Here is an 18,666-nt window from a genome sequence, read left to right as displayed (position 1 = left end):
GTGTCAAATATTAGCTAATTATAGACTAACTAGGATAAAAAAAATCCGTCTCGTGATTTACAGGCAAACTGTGTAATTAGTTTTTGTTTATATTTAGGCCTTGTTCAGTTCGCAAAAAGTTGTGAAAAACGGCACTGTAGCACTTTCGTTTTTATTTGACAAACATTGTCCAATTATAGAGTAACTAGGCTCAAAAGATTCATTTCGCTGTTTACAGATGAACTGTGCAAATAGTTTTCGTTTTTATGTATATTTAATGCTCCATGCATGTGCCGCAAGATTCGATGTGACGGGGAATTTTGAAAAATTTTGCGAACTAAACAAGGCCTTAGTGCTTTATGCATGTGTTACAAGATTCGATGTGACGGAGAATTTTGAAAACTTTTTAGATTTTGGTGGAAACTAAACAAGGCCTAAATAATTATTTTGGGACCGATCGAGTCACCAGTTTTCAACCGTATTTAAAGATTTTATTTCATTTAAGAAAAAAGCCTGACCTGGCTGCAACTGCGAGCCTGTGACCGTTTTCCGCTGTCTGGCCACCAACCCGCGCGGGGGCGGCATTGATGTGCCATCGCCGTGGGCCGCGGCGTCGTGGCGTGCTCCAGACCACCGACCCGCCGTGGCTGGTCCGCGATCCGACCACAGGAATGGGGAAAACAACTCACCTACCGCGTCTTCAGTCGTCATTTCGTCAGGCCAAGCAATCACCTGCTGATGACAGTGGATCTACCCCACAAGGCCCCAACTGTATATCGTATACGAAATAGCGAAATGCTGCCGTTCCGAAATTCCGAGGCCTCGGCCCTCGTGTGCGCGCGCGTGTGTTTTTTTTATCATCAAAATTATAGAGTGATAATTTCTATAATTTTAAAGAATTTATCTACTATAATTTAATCTTAAATTAAATTTTAAGGTGATCCATAGATCATCTATCCACCTATCTAGCTCCCTCTATGATTAAGGCCTTGTTTAGTTCACTCCGAAATCCAAAACTTTTCAAGATTTTCCGTCACATCAAATCTTGTGGCACATGCATGAAGCACTAAGGCCCTGTTTAGGCCTTGTTCAGTTTAGAAAATTTTTTGGTTTTGACTACTGTAGCACTTTCGTTTGTTTGCGACAAATATTGTCCAATAATGGACTAACTAGACTCAAAAGATTAATCTTGCGAATTACAGGTAAACTGTGTAATTAGTATATATTTTTATCTAAATTTAATATTTCATGCATGTGTCACAAGATTCGATGTGACGGGAAATCTTGAAATTTTTTGGAAACTAAACAAGGCCTTAGATTGGAGATGAAAATTTTTGGGTGTCACATCGAATATGTCGGAAGGATTTCGGGAGGAGTTTTTACAAAGTAATAAAAAAACAAATTACATATCTCATCAGAAAACTGCAAGACAAATCTATTAAGTATGATTAATCTGTCATTAGCACATGTGAGTTACTGTAGCACTTAAGGCTAATCATAGAGTAACTAGGCTTAAAAGATTCGTCTCGTGATTTTTAACCAAACTGTGTAATTAGTTTATTTTTTATGTACATTTAATGTTCCATGCATGTGTCCAAAGATTCGATGGGATGGATGAAAAAATTTTGGGTGGGAAACTAAACAGGGCCTAAATATAGAAGAAAATAAAAACTAATTGCACAGTTTGTCTGTAATTTACGAGACGAATCTTTTGAGCCTAGTTAGTTTATGATTGAACAATATTTACCATAAATAAACGAAAATGCTACAGTATCAAAATCCAAAATTTTTTCGGAACTAAACAAGGCCTAAGCACACCAGAGAAAAGTTAAATTTGAGATGAGAGTATTTTTACTGCTACAGTGCGCAGTTTCAATGAAGGGGGCAAAACGGGAAACACGAAAACCTTGTGATCTCCGCCTCCAGTCGCCATCTACCCTGCTCTTCCATTTTCTGACCTCCCTCCCCGAGCCTGCGGACACCGAGCTACCTACCTCCTCCGCGCCACCTCTAAAATCCCCCCGCGGCCCAACCAAACCCGCCCACGGATTTGTAGTAGTGGTACCGAGGTAGGCCGCACGCAGCCATGGATTTTCTGCAGGGGCAAAGCGTCGAGACCACAGTGGCCGTCGCCGTCGCCGTCGTCGCCATCGCCGCGGGCGGCGCCTTCCTCCTCCTCCGATCCAGGAAGCCCAAGGGTATGGACATGTATACACTCTACTGTTTCTAGTTGTGCGGATGCGAGTGCCTCTGTTTCGTGTAAGATCTGGTTGCCAATGGGCTCCGCGCTTTCATTAGCTCCAGTGGAATTACTGTACTAGTTCAGTTATTTCGGAAAGTGACTGGGGAGGAGATATCAGTGCGTCACAGAGTATAGTTTTTTTTTTAATTATTATTTGGACTCCATCTGTAGAGTTTCTACTTGCAGCCTCCAAGGTAGTAGTTCCTGGGATAAACAAAAAACGAGACAGAAGTTTATAGTACCCATGGACTCATGCTTGTAGTTGTTGTAGGCTGTCAATCAATTATAGTTAAGTTTAATCTGCTTTCACGTTTTGGTTTATGGTCTTTGTTATTACCTGCGTAGTAGGAAATGTCTGCTATTTCCTCGCAAAAAAAGGAAATGTCTGCTATTGTTGATATTATTGGCTCTGATGTGATTTTAGTGACCGAGGGTCTTATTCTATGCAACATAGTTGTAGCTTCATTGTTTATTCATGCTTCTGAACCATCTACAGGTATTAGTTGTTGGCAGTACATGGTAATTTACATTTTTTGTTTATCACCCAAAAATTATTTGTGCTTAAGTTTGCTTCTGCAATTCAAGGTTAATGCGTTGTAGCTCAATTTGATTGTTGTGCTGTTGTTTTGACATTAGGCTGTTTGGATCCTGAGAACTTCAGGAAGTTCAAACTTGTTGAAAAGAAGCAAATAAGTCATAATGTTGCCAGGTTCAAATTCGCTCTTCCAACTCCGACTTCTGTATTGGGCCTTCCAATCGGTCAACATATCAGTTGCAGGTTCTGATTCTGCCTTTTCCCTAAATTTTGCTTTTACATAATTTCTTTTTAACTATAATCTGTGTTCCCTTGTTTTTGTGCAGAGGACAAGATGCTACTGGTGAAGAAGTAATCAAGCCATATACCCCTACTACATTGGATTCTGATCTTGGATATTTCGAGCTTGTCATAAAGGTAAATATTTAGATCGATTTTCCATGTTTGGATACTTTTTGTGCTTTGCAGTCATATGTCGACTCACCAGTTCTTCAATCCTTTTGATCATGCAGATGTATCCTCAAGGGAGAATGTCCCATCATTTCCGCGAGATGAAAGTTGGTGATTATTTGTCTGTGAAGGGACCTAAGGTGATCATCATGTTGTGAGCTTCTGATGTAGTCAGCTTAGGTTTCTTTTGTGGTCATAAAAAAACACTGGTTATTTTGAGCGCTGAGGTGAATTCAAATGGATTTTCCTCAAACCCTAATGAAGCGCCTCACAGTTTCTGTATCATGCACATTTGCCTTCAGCTAGGAGGTTAATATGACTTCTTCTCTGATATAGGGCCGTTTCAAGTACCAAGTTGGCCAAGTGAGAGCATTTGGAATGCTGGCTGGTGGATCAGGCATTACTCCAATGTTCCAAGTAACAATGAATCCTGAGCTGTATATTGCGATAGATCATGCTACAAAACACTTTGTTTTCAAGTGATCAATGATCTTATTTTTGTTTCTGCTACCACAGGTTGCCAGAGCAATCCTTGAGAACCCTAATGACAACACCAAGGTTCACTTAATTTATGCTAATGTCACATATGAAGACATTCTTCTGAAGGTAGAATTTTCAATCGTGATGGTTGTGATACAGTCAATTTAAATAACATAATATATGGTATTTTTCTTGTTGATGTGGTGGCTAGTGTTTCATCAGCCGTGCCTTCTGTGGTATATATGATTTAGTTGACTGTTGTGGACATGTTTACTATTCTTTATGCACATTAATTTTTGTTGCTCATGAGAACCAGTGACATTCAGTTTACTAATGTTCTCTTTCTGCTCTACTTAGCATGTTTTCAGCATAATTTTAAGTTATTATCTAACTCATGCAAATTGTTGTGCACAAAATAGCAACGAGTTATACACTTGAATTTAGCAGCCGGAGCTTATCCTTTAACACATAGCTTTCTGAGAATTTTCTTCAGATATATGTAAAATGATATAATAGCAGCAACATACTGACTATAATAGCAGCAACATATGCTTAAGAAAATATTTCCATTGCCAGATAATGTTATTATGGATTCTTATCTTTTACCTGTCAGATTGATATGGACATGCTCTTTATGATGGGCTGCCACACTGACTTTAATAATTTGTATTCAATTCAATTCATGCAGGATGAGCTGGACAGCATGGCCAAAACCTATCCTGGTCGCTTTAAGATCTACTACGTGTTGAATCAGGTTTGTGTCACATTCTTTAGAAGTTTGAAGACATTACTGTCTCAACATTCTTGATTTTGTGTGTAGGAATACATTAGTTTATTTATTTATTTATTTATTAAAGTGGGCTCCACTGTTTCAAACTCTCCATTTGTTTGAAACTTTTAGAAATGTATGTAGAATTGCTGGTATAACTAAAACAATATCTGGATATACTTGCTACGTTGTTCTCTATTTTCTAAAGTTATTATGCTGAGAAATCTGAATATACTAATGAGCGCATTGTTTCCGAAGACATCTGACATACACAGTGTTTTTTTTACATATGCAGCCTCCTGAGAACTGGAATGGTGGTGTTGGGTTTGTGTCGAAGGAAATGATCCAATCTCATTGCCCAGCACCTGCTGAGGACATTCAGGTGAATCTCAGGATCTGGAATATTGTTTTTTTTTTCAGTTCACTATGAGGATTGATCGTGAATTCTCTATTCTTCTATCTAACCTGGACGCTTGCATTTGTTTACCTATTTCAGATCCTGAGATGTGGTCCTCCTCCGATGAACAAGGCCATGGCTGCACACCTTGACGAGCTCAACTACACAAAGGAGATGCAGTTCCAGTTCTAAAGAACGCTAAGTTTTCAAATAATAACTAGTGACCGGCACGGTTCTTCGGTCACAGCAATGCTGCCTGACTCTGCTCGTTAGCTGATATCAGGAGTTCAGGATTACATGATTAGTCGTGCACCAGCAATTTTTGCTATCTCTATTTTTGCGGTCAAATGATATCTACCTCAACAGAAATCCACATTGGCAGAGACAACATTGTTACTTTTATTGATCTGTAATGTGCAACATTGGATGCTATAAAAAATCTCTCACCATCACCAGTTAGCAATGCAAGAACCTTATACTTTTGGGTTCATATATAAACCCAAAATTAAACATTTTGGTTATGCAATAACCTGAATTCGTGATGTGGACTGGGAGTACCTCTTCTTAACAGGAGTAAACATCTTGGTTATGCAGTTACCTTGAATCACTGAAGTAAGCCGTTAGCGGGACAATTTCGAGATAGAGCTGACATTGTGAACGGTGACTTCCAAATTCTGGTAACGGGCTAATTCTCAAGCGGATCCCGGAGGGCAGGCGCTCTAGAATCCACGATCCAGAGCCAATGAGCCATCCCCCAGTAGGCCAGTCCAGGAGCTCGCGCGGAGCAGAAACTGGGCTGGAGGACCCGATCCGCAGCCCAGTCCCTTCTCCCCTTATCCTGAAAACTACTCCCCTCTCCTCTCTAAACCCCCGGGCAGCCGACAAACAAGCACACAGCACGAGAGAAGAGACGCGGCCATGGCGATGGCTCCGCCGCCCGCCTGCTCGCTCTTCCTCCGGGTCGCCGCCGCTGCGCCCAGTTCCGTCACCTCCAGCTCCGTTTTGACCCAGCGCGGCAGCGGTCTCCTCCCTTCCCCGCGTCCCGCTTCCCCCCGCCGCCACCTTACCGCGGCATGGTCATCGAAGGCCGCGGCCTCCGCTTCAGTCGAAATACAGGATGACTACGCGGATGAGATGGACGCGGTGAACATTGCGCAGGACGTTACCCAGGTGCATGGTCGCTTCCCATCCTTACCTTTCCCCCATGCTTTGTATAGTGATTTGGGTGTGCGGAGCTGATGACTATGCGTTCTAGTGTTTTCACCGATTATGACTCAGAGTCGCTGAATTTCTTGGTAAAATAGGCCATTTTCTACTCTTCATTAGCTAGCAACTGTAAAGGGGATAGTTGGAATAAGTCCTTTTCTTTTTCGTTTCAGTAATGCCCAGTTGCATCTCTGCTAAAATGTTTATTTCCTGTTAACAGTTAATTGGAAAAACACCAATGGTGTATCTCAATAGTGTTGCTGACGGTTGTGTCGCTAATATTGCTGCAAAGCTCGAGTACATGGGACCTTGCCGAAGTGTCAAAGATAGGTACGCTTTTGTGCTGGCGCATGATTCATGCCCCATGATGCAATTATTTGTGTGTTAACTCATGGTATGTTTACAGGATTGGATTAAGCATGATTAATGATGCTGAAGAGAAGGGTTTAATTTCTCCAGATAAGGTTACAGCCCATTCTCATATTATTAGCAATATTATCATGGCCAATATTGTAAATATATGCAGATGGTTTCTACCTGTGCAGACCATTTTGGTAGAACCAACAACTGGAAATACTGGTGTAGCCATTGCTGCTGTGGCTGCAGCAAGAGGATACAAGTTGATAGCAACTATGCCTTCATCAATAGATGTCGAGAGACGTGTTCTTCTGCGTGCATTCGGAGCAGAGGTTGTGTTAACTGATCCTACCAAAGGACTAAAAGGAGCTTTTGATAAAGCTGAGGAAATAGTTTTGAGAACACCAAATGCGTATATGTTTCAGCAGTTCAATAATGAGGCCAATAGTGAGGTTGACATTCAAGCTTTATCTTTCACTCATGATCTGTATTTCAGAAAATGCGAAATTCATTTGCTTTCTATTGAGAAACCACTTGGGTAAATTACAGATCCACTTTCAAACCACAGGCCCAGAAATATGGGAAGACACGTTGGGTTCTGTTGATATACTTGTTGCAAGCATAGGAACAGGCGGTACCATTACTGGCACTGGGCGTTACTTGAAAAGGATGAACAAAGATATTAAGGTTCCTACTTTTGCCTGGGTTAATTCTCGGATGAATTTTGCAATTTTGCATTAAAGGGATTCTCTTGTATTTTATTAGGTTAAGGATTAGGTGTATCTTGTTCAATGCTGTTGTGCTTAGATCTTATTGTTTTTTGAAGTGCTTAAAGCTTTCAGATGAAAATAAAGTTCAAGGCCTTGCTTGTAATAACCCTCTCTACTTCACCATTAACTATACTGCTTTAAGATATGTGCAAATTAGTTATTTTTATGAGAACATAGAGACATTACTATCAAACTAGTTTTAGCAAATGGATAGCAGCACCATCATTCTGTTAACAGTTCATTTTTTCCATTCTAAAGTTGTTCAACTATCATAATTTCTTTTTTGAGAATACAGTTGATTTCTGCAAGGCTGATGTCCATATGTATGAAATTTATATGGCCTGTTTTCATGTCACTGTTTGGTTTTGTTTGTATAATTTTCCTTCTATCATTTCAGGTTATTGGGGTAGAACCTGCTGAAACTAGTGTGATTTCTGGTGATAACCCTGGTAATGCATTAACTGCTTGGCCCCTTCATAAGCAATTCAACATGCTTGGAAACAAAAGCTTGTTGAATATCTTTTCCTTGTCACTGACATATACTGTTGGTTGGTGCCAATAAATAACAGGTTACATTCCAAGTATATTAGATGTTCAGTTGATTGATGAGGTTGTGAAGGTCAGCAATGCTAAATTTAGAACCACTTTTATGTCAAGCAGATTTTAGTGGTAGTTTTATACCTTTTGTAGTCTGATAGTTAATTAGTGATTATCGTTGCTGACTTTGCAGGTTAGCACAGCAGAAGCTGTTGATTCTGCAAGGGAACTTGCACTAAAAGAGGGCTTGCTGGTGAGCAGCGCACTGTAAAATGAATTGCTTTTGAGTTTTCTTTTTGTTATTGCAATAGCATCTCCAATGTCGCTGCTATGTGATTTGTGATTCATCTATGGGTTTGCAGGTTGGTATCTCCTCTGGTGCTGCAGCAATTGCTGCTATTAATGTTGCCAAAAGACCTGAAAATGCCGGAAAGCTGATTGCGGTGCGAGCATGTTAATTTCATTTAGGGCATTTTGCCATGATTCAGACAATTAACTAGTCTCGTGGGATTGCAGGTCATTTTCCCTAGCTTTGGAGAGAGGTACATCTCCAGCATCCTATTCCGTCCGATATATGACTCTGTTCGAAGAATGAGGAAGAGATAGCGAGCCTTGTACAACTTCAAGCACGTGGCCAGTCCCTTCTCAACACCTGACAGGCTTCCATGATACGATAAACATGTAACAGTGAAGACCCTGATTGATTGCAACACGCAGGGTCCGAAGTTTTGAAACGCTCCAAGCACGAATACCAGACTTTTGAAGCTGCACAGAATTCTGTCAAGTGAGCTGCAGGCCTGCAGCTTGGTTCTAGGAGGAGTGCCTCATGTTTAGAACCTGCTTGTACAATCCTGGTGAAACATGCAGAATTGGGTGCCGCAGTTAGCTTAGACTCTTTCTTTCAGTAGTCTAGACGTCTAGGACCGGGTACAAACCGTTTGTAACCTGATACGCACTTGAGCTGATCTTAGCGTCCAACTATCAGCAAATTCTTTTTGGCTTTTGAATTTTGATTGATTGTTCATCTTTTATTTGGCATCTGCTTTAGTAAATAGTTTCTGCGGAGCCTAGCACTGAGGATCAACAATTTTCTCTTTTTCGTCTCGCAAAAGATCAACCGGTTTGTAAAAGAAAAATACTGTACTATGTCTAATTAATCGTGTTGATAAGTTCAAACGAACAGGGCAAAGGTCGAGTTTGCAAGACATGGGGATTATGACAGAGCTCAAGCTAAAAGGAGCCTGTCGAACAAAAAATTGCAGCGTTTCAGGTAGAAGCGGGAAGCTCTAGAACCCTTCAGAGCATCTCCAAACCTGACCAACAGCCAAAAACTGATTTTGGTATGTGAAGTAAAAACATCCTTCCAATAACAGCCTAAATCACCACCTTATTTTAACAGCAACCTCACCGTGTTTTTATCCAGAGGTGACCAGAGAGATCTCACGAGATAGAATGCTGTTCAGCTCTTAGGTAGTACACTTTTTTTTCTCGCCACACAATACATTTTTGCAATTACCAAAAGCTAAAACTTTTAGTCTCTTTTTCTTTTTACTCTTGGAGATGCTCTAGTCATTGCGCTTGCGAAAGCTCTAAGGTCAGTCTCAATGCATGTTTCATAAGAGTATCGTGCACATTAAATAGGGTGACACATAAGCAGAATTGCTGACTTGGCAGAGTCATTAAATGAAGGAGTTTCAACAGATGAGAGAAGAGTTTCATCCCCATGAAACTCATGTGGTTCGGTTACCTAATTTATAGTCTTGGTATCTGTGCTATGAAACTATGCATTGAGACTAGTCTAAGTCAGATCTTGAGAAGTGAAAAGGTTTTAATATCCCGTCGTATTACTAATAAAAATATTAATTAATTACATAACTCGTCTGGAAACTACAAGACAAATTTATTAAGTCTAATTAATCTATTCTTAGCATGTGTAGGTTACTGTAGCATTTAAAGCTAATTATAGATTAATTAGGTTTAGAAGATTCGTCTCGTGATTTTCTAACCAAACTGTGTAATTAGTTTATTTTTTTAATCTATATTTAATGTAGTGTCTAGATCGGGATAGGTGAAAACTTTTTGGAGGCGTCGGTACCGAGAGTGCTTTGTCAAATTTTTTTTTTTGTTTTACAGATTTCGAATTTGCAAAGGCATGGAAATATTTCCGTTGATGGAGCCTGTTGACAAACTTTCAGCATCTCTCAATTCTCAGGTCTTCTCGGACCTGAAAAGTGACAACCGTCCAAACATGATGCGTGGGTTCAGGCCTTGTTTAGTTCCCAGAAAATTTTGCAAAATTTTTTACATTCCCCGTCACATCGAATCTTTAGGCGTATGCATGGAGTATTAAATATAGACGAAAATAAAAACTAATTGCACAGTTTGGTCGGAATTAACGAGACGAATCTTTTAAGTCTAGTTAGTCTATGATTAGACAACATTCGTCAAATACAAACGAGTGCTACAGTATTTTCAGAACTAAACAAGGCCAGTGGCCAGGACCAATTCGTACCTTGCCGTCCTGAACCCTTCCTAAGCGGCGGCCGGCGCCTGCGCAAGTTAACGGCGTAGCTCTCCCTCCCGCCGCCAGTACTCGCGCTCGTGCCGTGCGCCACCGACCCAGCCTAAGAGTAAGAGGGACATGTCGGCGGCGGATCTTCCCGACGAGCTGTGGGCGCGCGTGCTGGAGCTGGGAGCCGCGTCGTCCGCGCTGGGGTTCCGCGACCTCTGCTGCCTCGCCATCGCTTCCCGCCGCCTCGGACGCCTCTCCGTCCACCCCACCCTCTGGTCGGAACTCCTCTCTCGCGACTTCCCCTCCCAGTCCACGTCCTCGTCCTCCACCTCCCAGCCGCAGCAGCAGCTCCACCCCAAATCCCTTTACAAGACCAAGTAATTTCCCCGCCTCCCCTTTCGCATCGATCGCTATTGTTGGTCTTGTGCGTGCGGGTTGCTCGACTGATGCATCTCTGCTGCAGGTTTGAGAGGCACAAGGTGCGGATGGCGGAGGCGAGGCGGCGAGCTGTGTTCGAGGCGGAGGCGCGGGTGCTGGCTTCCAGGAGGCGGCTGGCGGAGCTGGAGGGGTCCATTCGGGAAGAGGGGGACAAGATGAAGACGGCTGCGCAGGAGCTCGACAACCTCGAGAGAGTCAGGTCCGTTTGCTAGCTTTTTATGCCAAATCTCTCATGTTTCATCCGTTTGGTGCTGTTTCTGTACTTTCCAAAGGCTTAATTAATCATCTGCGTCTCAAACAAACGAATGTATCAGCTATTCGCACAATAAATTTTAGTCTAACGCAGAAAGTAGAACATTAATTTGCAGATCAGTAAGGAATATCAGAGCTGAAGTGCGTGTCTGTTCAACTGAAAAATGCGTGCTATTTTCTCATAGTAGTACATCGTCTTTCTGAGAACTCATCTAATTGGCATGCATGAGAAGAAAAAAAAATGCTTATGACTGTTTTTTACATGATATATTAAGCTGCTTGTTTACACAAGAGCCAGACAAAGATTGTTCTTTCGAACCACATATACAGCTGGTTAGTTCAGTCAATGGTCTGCCATTGTTTGTCCTTTTCAATTCTTCATCCAGACTAAAATTCTAATATGTAACTCATTACAAAAAGGACATCCTACACAAGTGTCATATTGCTCAAGAAAGTAGCTTCCACGGAACGTTGAACTGCTTGTTTACGCGAGCTTGAGATTGCCTTTTCAGCCCACTGATTATAGCTATTAATGATTTTTTCCCTGTTTTGTCACGTTTATCAAAATTGAAGTCTCATGTGTTTTATTCATGTCAAAAGCAATGTCTTGCAGAAGTATCATATTACTCAAGATATTTGCTTCCACGATATACGATCTGATCGCATACACAAATGTTAGGCCAATCTTTCAGACCACATGTACAACTAGTTAAGCCATGCCAGTGATTTGCTGCTATTTGTTCTGTCTGAATTGAAAGTCTCTTGTATGTTACAGTACTGAAACAGTGCCTTGCACAAAGTGTTCTGTAGCTAAGTTTTACTGCACGATCATTTATTTGGTATAATTTTACTCAAGACAAGTGTATGTTCTGTTCTGGGCTCATGTTATTCCCTTAGTTCATATCTTCGACAGAAAACAGCTGCGCTTGGTATGTTCTGTTCTGGGCTCATGTTATTCCCTTACTTCATATCTTTGCCAGAAAACAGCTGCTCTTGGTATATTTCGAATTGTAGGAGTGAACCTTGGTTAGGTCATAATCTCATATGTGTGGTTGATGGACAATCATCCTAGAGAAAGCTATTATCGTCTCTAGTTTGTTGAATTAGGCTAAAAAGATGAGCATTTGTCCTTTTATCTAGGGAAGTGTTCTGAATAAAAAAAAGTCAATCGAAGCATATTAATGGTGCACAGAAAGTTTCTAGGTTGTCTGCCAGCACTCAGGTTTGTTGTTGGCGCACATGAACAAGAAAGCAAACAGCACAAAAAGGGTGCCGCTTATAAGAGGTCAAAAATGTGTATAAACCAGTGGGTTGAAACATCAGATTGGACATTTCTTAGCCCAGCACAGTTGAATTGGAAAATGATGGTTACAAACCTCGTCTCCAGCACCTCTGCAACGAACTGAGCTCCTTTCTTGTTTCTGTTTTCTATTTGAATTAGCTAGGAGCTTGACCATCGTCTGATGCGAGGATGAAGGAGGAGGAGGGGTACCTTGGGCCAGTCAGGATTTGAATTAAGAAGTCAATACAATGGCATCTCTAATTTTCTGCCCTCCAGCCAGTCTGAATCCTGTGGAGAGATGTTGCTTTATCGCCTACGCCACACTGCTACAGTCTGCCTTATAAAAGCACAAACACAGTCCTTTTGAAGCATGTCCTTAGAGAATATATTGCTTTGTACACGATGCATTGCCTGCGCTATCTTCAACCATTGATTTAAAATGGCTTTTGCACCGTTTCTTTCGTTACTGTCATGGTTGCATATTTCTTATCTTTAGTGTATGCTGATTTTGCAATTTCTTACTCTCTGTGACATATGCAGGAGAGCTTCTGTGGCATTAAACGTATGGCAACCACAAGTTGTTCGTGGGCGTCAGAAGCAGTTGGTTCAGCAATGCACAGTTCCTGTTGATTCTCGTCTCAGTGATCTAAACATGGAACTGAAAGTTTGTAAGCAACAAATAGCAACTTATAAGAATTCTTATGTATGTGATCATGGGTTTAACTACAATTGACAGAGGAGAAAAGGCTGGCCTTACTATAGTTGTGCTTTTGTTGTTATCATCAGAGCAAAGAGAAGCACAAGTTGAATGATTATGAGGAAGCATTGCAACGAGCAAAGTATCACCCACTGCAGGATAGTTATGCAAGTGGACTTGTCAATGAGCCACGTGCAAAGAGGAAGAAACTGAAATAAGCCTACGGTTTGCCTTCAGGTTCTCAAGGGACTCGAGGTATGCTAGATTGATTGAATATAATATATTTGACACATTTGCTTTCACAATAAGAGTAACTGTGCCTGGAGGAGACTTCATTTTGCTTTTTTTGGGTATATATGCATGTCCACATATTTAGTTGATTATTGACATTGCTATATATTGTCATTGTCAGAATATATAACTGGTAATGTACTAATGTGGGCTATATATATTTCTTACATGGGAATTTGATGCGCATTTTAAACTCATTTACTTTTGTTTTTTCACAGATAGCAACATCTTGGGAGCAGGTGCCGCTGTCTGCCTGTCTCACACATTGGACAGCACAGCGAGACGCCTTCATCCTTCGGCAGTTTGGCTCCCTGTCCATGCGTGCACATGATGTAGGCTATTATGTTGGCATGTGCAATTCTTCTTTTGCCACTTCTCCAGGCACGAAGTTGCTATTATGATAAGATCAGGAAGCACCTCCGGTGTTTCCATATATTGCTGCAAGAATCTGTCCACGGATGTTGTACATCGTCCACCGGCCAGATAATTCCACAGCAGAAAGGTGCCGACTATTCTATCGTGGAATTGTCTGGCGCATGCTTATCCTTCACGAAGCTGTGGGCTAGAAAGGCTGGAGCTGAAGCTTGCCAGATCTGACTTTGAAAACCGCTAGTAGTAACTTGTACGCAACTACTATCTTGTATACCATCATCCTAATGAAGACAGTTATCTTTTTCATTCCTTGAAATCAAAAGAAACTTATCCATGTCTCGCTTGATATGCTCTTGGGCTTATTATAGGTGAGTGAATTGTTTGTTTCTATCCTCCCGTATCTTTCATGCATCACCGAATCTATGCAAAACGTCGAAAAGGCTGGTGTCAAGCATAGTGACAGAATCGGCACAATAGATATGTACTTCTCAAACGTCAAGGTCTGGTGTTAAGCATAGTGACAGATCTGTACATCTCAGCGTCTGTTCGTGTTTTTCCTGTTTTCTCAAGAGCTTCACGGTGAAGTGAAGGGGAATTCCCGGACCCAACAAGAAAGAAAAGTGTACTATAATCTCCCTTTGCAACGCAGGATTTTTTTAATAAAAATTATATCGAAGTTTTTATAAAAATCAGTTCATTTCTCAAAAAACAGAGGAACGGGAAAAATCCCGCGTTCCAAAGGAGTCCATGCTGGTTACGGATCAGGACGGGAAAAAGATTCTGAAGAAAAGAACAACGGTGTCTGCCCATGCACGCAGATGCAGGTCGCATTGCAGCTCAGCATCAGTTTTGTTCGCTTGGACCAGGAGTTCAGGACTCGGACAACCACTCCACGTCCGACGCGGCAAAGCCTTCCGTGCCGCACCCTCCCGCTCCCGCCCGCCAGCCGCGGGCGCCTTTGACCCCGAACGTCTCTGGCCCTACCTGTCATGCAGACGCCGCCAATAACTTTTTAGAAAAAAGAATCCGAACCGCGCCTACAAAACCACCCCCAGTTTGTCCGTTTCCGGGTCCCAGTACCGTCTCACCGCGTACTGGGACCCAACGATCCGGGCCCACGTGTCAGGGGACGAAAAAAATAGTAGTATAAGAGACACCCCAAAGCGGCCTCTCGCCGCACCAAACAGCCAATCCGCACCTCGCGTCCTCGCCTCTTGCGTTGTCCTCGCCGCGCGCGGCCTCGTCGCCCTGATCCGGTTCCCCCCAATCCTTCTTCGCCTTTGTCGTCGAGCCCAAATTGAGCCAAGCGAAGCCGTGATCCGGTCCATGCGCGGAGCGTGGTAGCCGGATTCTCTCGCCGTCGTCGCCTCCCCTTCGCCGCCGCCGCCGCCGTTTCTGGTCGCTGGGATCAGCCGAGTTGGATCTCGAGGCATAAAGCGTTGCGGGCGCCCGGCGAGGATACGATGCCTGCGGTGCTCGCCGCATTCGCTACCCTCCGAGCGGCCGCTGCCATCGCCTCCGGGGACTCCGCCTTCCCCTGTTCCCATCGCCTCAAGCATCGTTTTAGTAGTAATTTTAGTAGTAGTAGTAGTAGTAATTGTCTTTGACCTTTCCGTTCCCTACGTCGCCCACACCTCTTTACCTTCGCGTCCGGGTTTCGATTTGGTTTGCTCGACCCGAGGCTTCCTTTGGCCTTGCGGCTTCTCTCGGTGTCATAGTTTGGTGTCTGGATTCGATCTGCAGGATCGGAAGGAAGGAAGGTGTTGGACGTGGTAATTACCACCTACAAGATAAGAGGTATGGAAATCATTCTGCTGTTGCCATGGAACCATTTATTAGGTTACAAATCATCGAAATGATTTCCGAATTTTGATGTTTAGAGCATCATATAGGTGACATTTCTATGTGCGATCCTATCAGTACGTAACTTGTTTTATAAACTTTCCCTAGATCTTTCATTAAATTAAACAAAATAAGAAATACTTCGGCTATTTTTTTACAAGTGTTTGAAACCAGCTTATTTTTCTATGTCTACCCTTGTCCCTCGGATGAACATCTAACTACTTGTTTTAGGTGTTTTAGGTTGTTTGTGGTGATCCAAGGGTGTAGAGTGCTGCTTGGTTCCAAGCATTTTAAAAATAGTCACGCCCAAAAATATATATATGATTAAGAAGATACCTTCTTATGAATATGATCATCTTCTGGTAGCTGTGCCGCTAGATTGAAAAACTAATACAAATATCAGCAAAATATGTTAATGCATATAGTCGCGGCATCATTTTTTTTTCTGCATATAGTTTTCATAATCCTATCCAGTAACTGTGCGAGAGCCCTTATGCAGCCCTTGTATTTGCATACAAATTGCTTATTGCTTATGCCCATTCTCCTTTTCATCAGAAACTTCTCTTTGTAATTTGGGATCAAGCTTGTGGATGGGCGAACCCTCGGCGGACTTCAGTGCTGAAGGTGTTAGCAGCAGCTCAGGTCTCTGCCACAGCACCTGTTTAAAGCCTGGTTGCGAGCACGGTTGTGCTTGCTGGGAAGATGAATATGTTGAAGCTGTAATATCTTCTGGGCAAGATGATTTGGCGGTTGAGGAAATTGGAATGGCTCTTACTGAAGTGATGCATGCCAATGATGACGAAGAAGGGCCAGGTCTGGATGAAGATTCTGACAACGATGTCATTGATGACCCAATTCTTTCTCTGGAATCTGATTCAACTGATGATTTAGTGGACGTGGACTCTGTATCACCCGCCTTTCCTAGTGGTGATGGTGATGCAATGGAATCATCAATTGACAATTCAGTTGCTGGGAATTCTTCAATTAATGTAGGTTTCTAATTTACTTTAAAGTTGGATTCTTTCATTCTTTACATATTTTTGTGGTCAGATATTTGCTCCACACTCATATTATTCTGATACTAATTTACTGGTAGTTATACTACTATTTTCATCACAATAGCTTTCACAATAATTAGGGACTTAATCATAGATGCTGATTCTGTATAGTTCCTGTCTGTGTTTTAGCACCTTTGTTAACTGAAGGACACTTGAGATTTGATTCCTTTTATTTGTCGTCTTGTTTTGGCTGATTATCCTTTTGGACCAATTGATGATGTTAGTTCTATTTTTTTTAACTTAATGTTTGTGGGAGTAGATGGGTTTTGGTACTGTTCTTATTGCAATTATGATTTCTTACTTCATTATAGTTAGCAGCCTTATTGGTCCTTGTTTATTTGAACGAGTAACCAGTGTAGCATCTCATGGGTGGTTACTTCCATATTTTATCTGCTGATTATGTAAAAGAAAGTATGGATCAATTTTGTTTTGCTAACATGTATATAAATTATCTCCATGCAGGGCACTCCAAGGTTAGTTTCTGCAATGAAAGGAACCCGTGCGAAGAAGGGAATCATTGCAAAGTTGAGTGTTTCATGGGCCCCTGATGTATATGACCCTCCTATTACTTCTGACTCTCACACTGTGAGAGGGCACCATAGGAGTTCAATGAAGAGCAACTACAAATACAAGTCCTCCAAGAGCAGTAGCCGCAGTACCACGGGAAGCAAAAAGGACAAGAAGCATTCTAGGCACAGTAGCAGCAGTGGTGGCGGCAGCAAAAGGGACAGGAAGCATTCTTCCCACAGTACCAGTAGTGCCAGCAGCAGCAGAGCTGTTACCAGTGGTTCTCAATATCGTAACACATACTGTGGTGACGGGATCAGCAGCAGCAGAACTGTGACATGTGTTCCTGAGTCTGCCAAGGTATCTCCATTGGTGTTAGCTGAAAATGCCGCACCGCAAGAGCCGGTTCCTGTACTCAAGACACTGGAACCAATCAAATGTGCTACCAGCTGCAGCAAAGAGAAGCCATTTGCCTTACTGTCACGCCAGTTTTCTCCTGCAAGGTACAAGGGGATGTTTTCCTTTTGGAGCCAAAACCAACTGGCTTCTTGATAATCTGCTATACGGAAGCTCACCTGGAAGTCTTCGTTGCTAATTATGTCGTATCAGTGATTGTTTGGTATCATTCCCTTCGTTACCATGTTTGTTTCGCCTGTGTCTGAAACTTCAGAGGTCACGTTTTCCAAAGTTGCCCGGCAAAGTGCCTGTATATTTGAGTTTCCGTTATTATTATTTCCTCACTGAATCGTGTAATTCTTTTATCTGTTTCATGTGTTTGGTACTGTTCCATTTGTGATCGTGTTGTATTATTTGCACATTTACTCCTACATTGCTGGGACTGGTTCAGTCTTCTGTGTTTTGGTTATGTTGGAATTGCAGCGATTTCAGTTAAATGACGAGGACAGGGTCATCACCTGGTGCGCAGGACGCACGACATAGTTTGCAAACAGTACACTTTTACCTATTGCAACAATGTGTTAATCAATACGTCTATAGTTTAGCGTCGCAAATGTTATGTTGATTTAGGACTATACTCAGAGAAACTCTATTGTAATGTTGATATGCAGCCTTTTCAGTTTAAGATCCATGTCCCGGCTCAGTCTCAGGCTCCAATGGCCAACCGCACTTTGACTCTGTTTTTGTAAACTTGTCTGGGCACGTATTGCACTTGACTCTGTTCAAAGTTCATCCCAATCCAATTAAGGCCTTGTTTAGTTTTCAAAAAATTTTGTAAAATTTTTCACATTCTTTGTCGTATCAAATCTTTAGACGCATGCATGAAGTATTAAATATAGATGAAAATAAAAATTAATTGCACATTTTGGTTGGAATTGACGAGACGAATCTTAAGTCTAGTTAGTATATGATTAGATAATATTTGTCAAATACAAACGGAAGTTGTACTATTCCTATTTTGCAAAATTTTTTGAAACTAAACAAGGCCTAAACAGCAATGAGCCTCTCCCTGCGGAGTGACTGAAATTTTCCGCAGTTTGTTTGGAATTCTCGGGAAAACATGCATGGAACTTGGAACAGCACGACACTATTTACTTGCTCAAACCTCACTTGTCGCTTCTTCGAAAATTCGCCCATTGCGGGTTAGTTGAGGAAGATAACAAGAGCGCCGTTAGTCGAACATGAAAATAGTCAAAAGCTTCAGCTCAAAAAAAAAAAAAAACAACAACAACAACAA

General features: G+C 41.9%; 4 protein-coding genes across 5 annotated transcripts; all 4 read left to right on the top strand.

Annotated features, from left to right (window-relative positions):
* LOC8085384 (NADH--cytochrome b5 reductase 1) lies at window positions 1,924-5,387 on the top strand. Its single transcript, XM_002458627.2, has 9 exons — window positions 1,924-2,177; window positions 2,858-2,999; window positions 3,083-3,173; window positions 3,269-3,346; window positions 3,543-3,623; window positions 3,723-3,812; window positions 4,375-4,440; window positions 4,751-4,837; window positions 4,952-5,387. The coding sequence occupies exons 1-9, from the start codon at window positions 2,066-2,068 to the stop codon at window positions 5,042-5,044; spliced, it is 840 nt and encodes a 279-aa protein (XP_002458672.1). The 5' UTR covers window positions 1,924-2,065; the 3' UTR covers window positions 5,045-5,387.
* On the top strand, window positions 5,526-8,753 carry LOC8085383 (cysteine synthase). The gene is made up of 10 exons (XM_002458626.2): window positions 5,526-6,022; window positions 6,279-6,388; window positions 6,465-6,522; window positions 6,604-6,867; window positions 6,965-7,102; window positions 7,583-7,634; window positions 7,755-7,804; window positions 7,916-7,975; window positions 8,085-8,165; window positions 8,239-8,753. Exons 1-10 carry the CDS (start codon window positions 5,771-5,773, stop codon window positions 8,326-8,328), a joined length of 1,155 nt encoding a protein of 384 aa, XP_002458671.1. The 5' UTR covers window positions 5,526-5,770; the 3' UTR covers window positions 8,329-8,753.
* Window positions 10,172-13,956, top strand: LOC8085382 (F-box protein SKIP24). 2 transcript variants are annotated; one of them, XR_002450892.1, is made up of 5 exons: window positions 10,172-10,611; window positions 10,698-10,871; window positions 12,747-12,874; window positions 12,993-13,158; window positions 13,413-13,956. XR_002450892.1 is itself a non-coding variant. In XM_002458625.2 (5 exons), the coding sequence occupies exons 1-4, from the start codon at window positions 10,364-10,366 to the stop codon at window positions 13,119-13,121; spliced, it is 714 nt and encodes a 237-aa protein (XP_002458670.1). In that variant the 5' UTR covers window positions 10,176-10,363; the 3' UTR covers window positions 13,122-13,158; window positions 13,413-13,956. The 2 variants fall into 2 exon arrangements, 1 of the variants encoding a protein (XP_002458670.1); XM_002458625.2 differs by having other exon boundaries at window positions 10,176-10,611; window positions 12,747-12,909.
* On the top strand, window positions 14,733-17,869 carry LOC8055289. The gene is made up of 3 exons (XM_002458624.2): window positions 14,733-15,363; window positions 15,964-16,397; window positions 16,929-17,869. Exons 2-3 carry the CDS (start codon window positions 15,999-16,001, stop codon window positions 17,523-17,525), a joined length of 996 nt encoding a protein of 331 aa, XP_002458669.1. The 5' UTR covers window positions 14,733-15,363; window positions 15,964-15,998; the 3' UTR covers window positions 17,526-17,869.

Source organism: Sorghum bicolor, chromosome 3, assembly GCF_000003195.3.
Source record: "Sorghum bicolor cultivar BTx623 chromosome 3, Sorghum_bicolor_NCBIv3, whole genome shotgun sequence".
Taxonomy (NCBI): Eukaryota; Viridiplantae; Streptophyta; class Magnoliopsida; order Poales; family Poaceae; genus Sorghum; species Sorghum bicolor.
The sequence above is the reverse complement of the archived record's forward strand: the minus strand, read 5'-3'. Positions and strand labels throughout refer to the sequence as shown.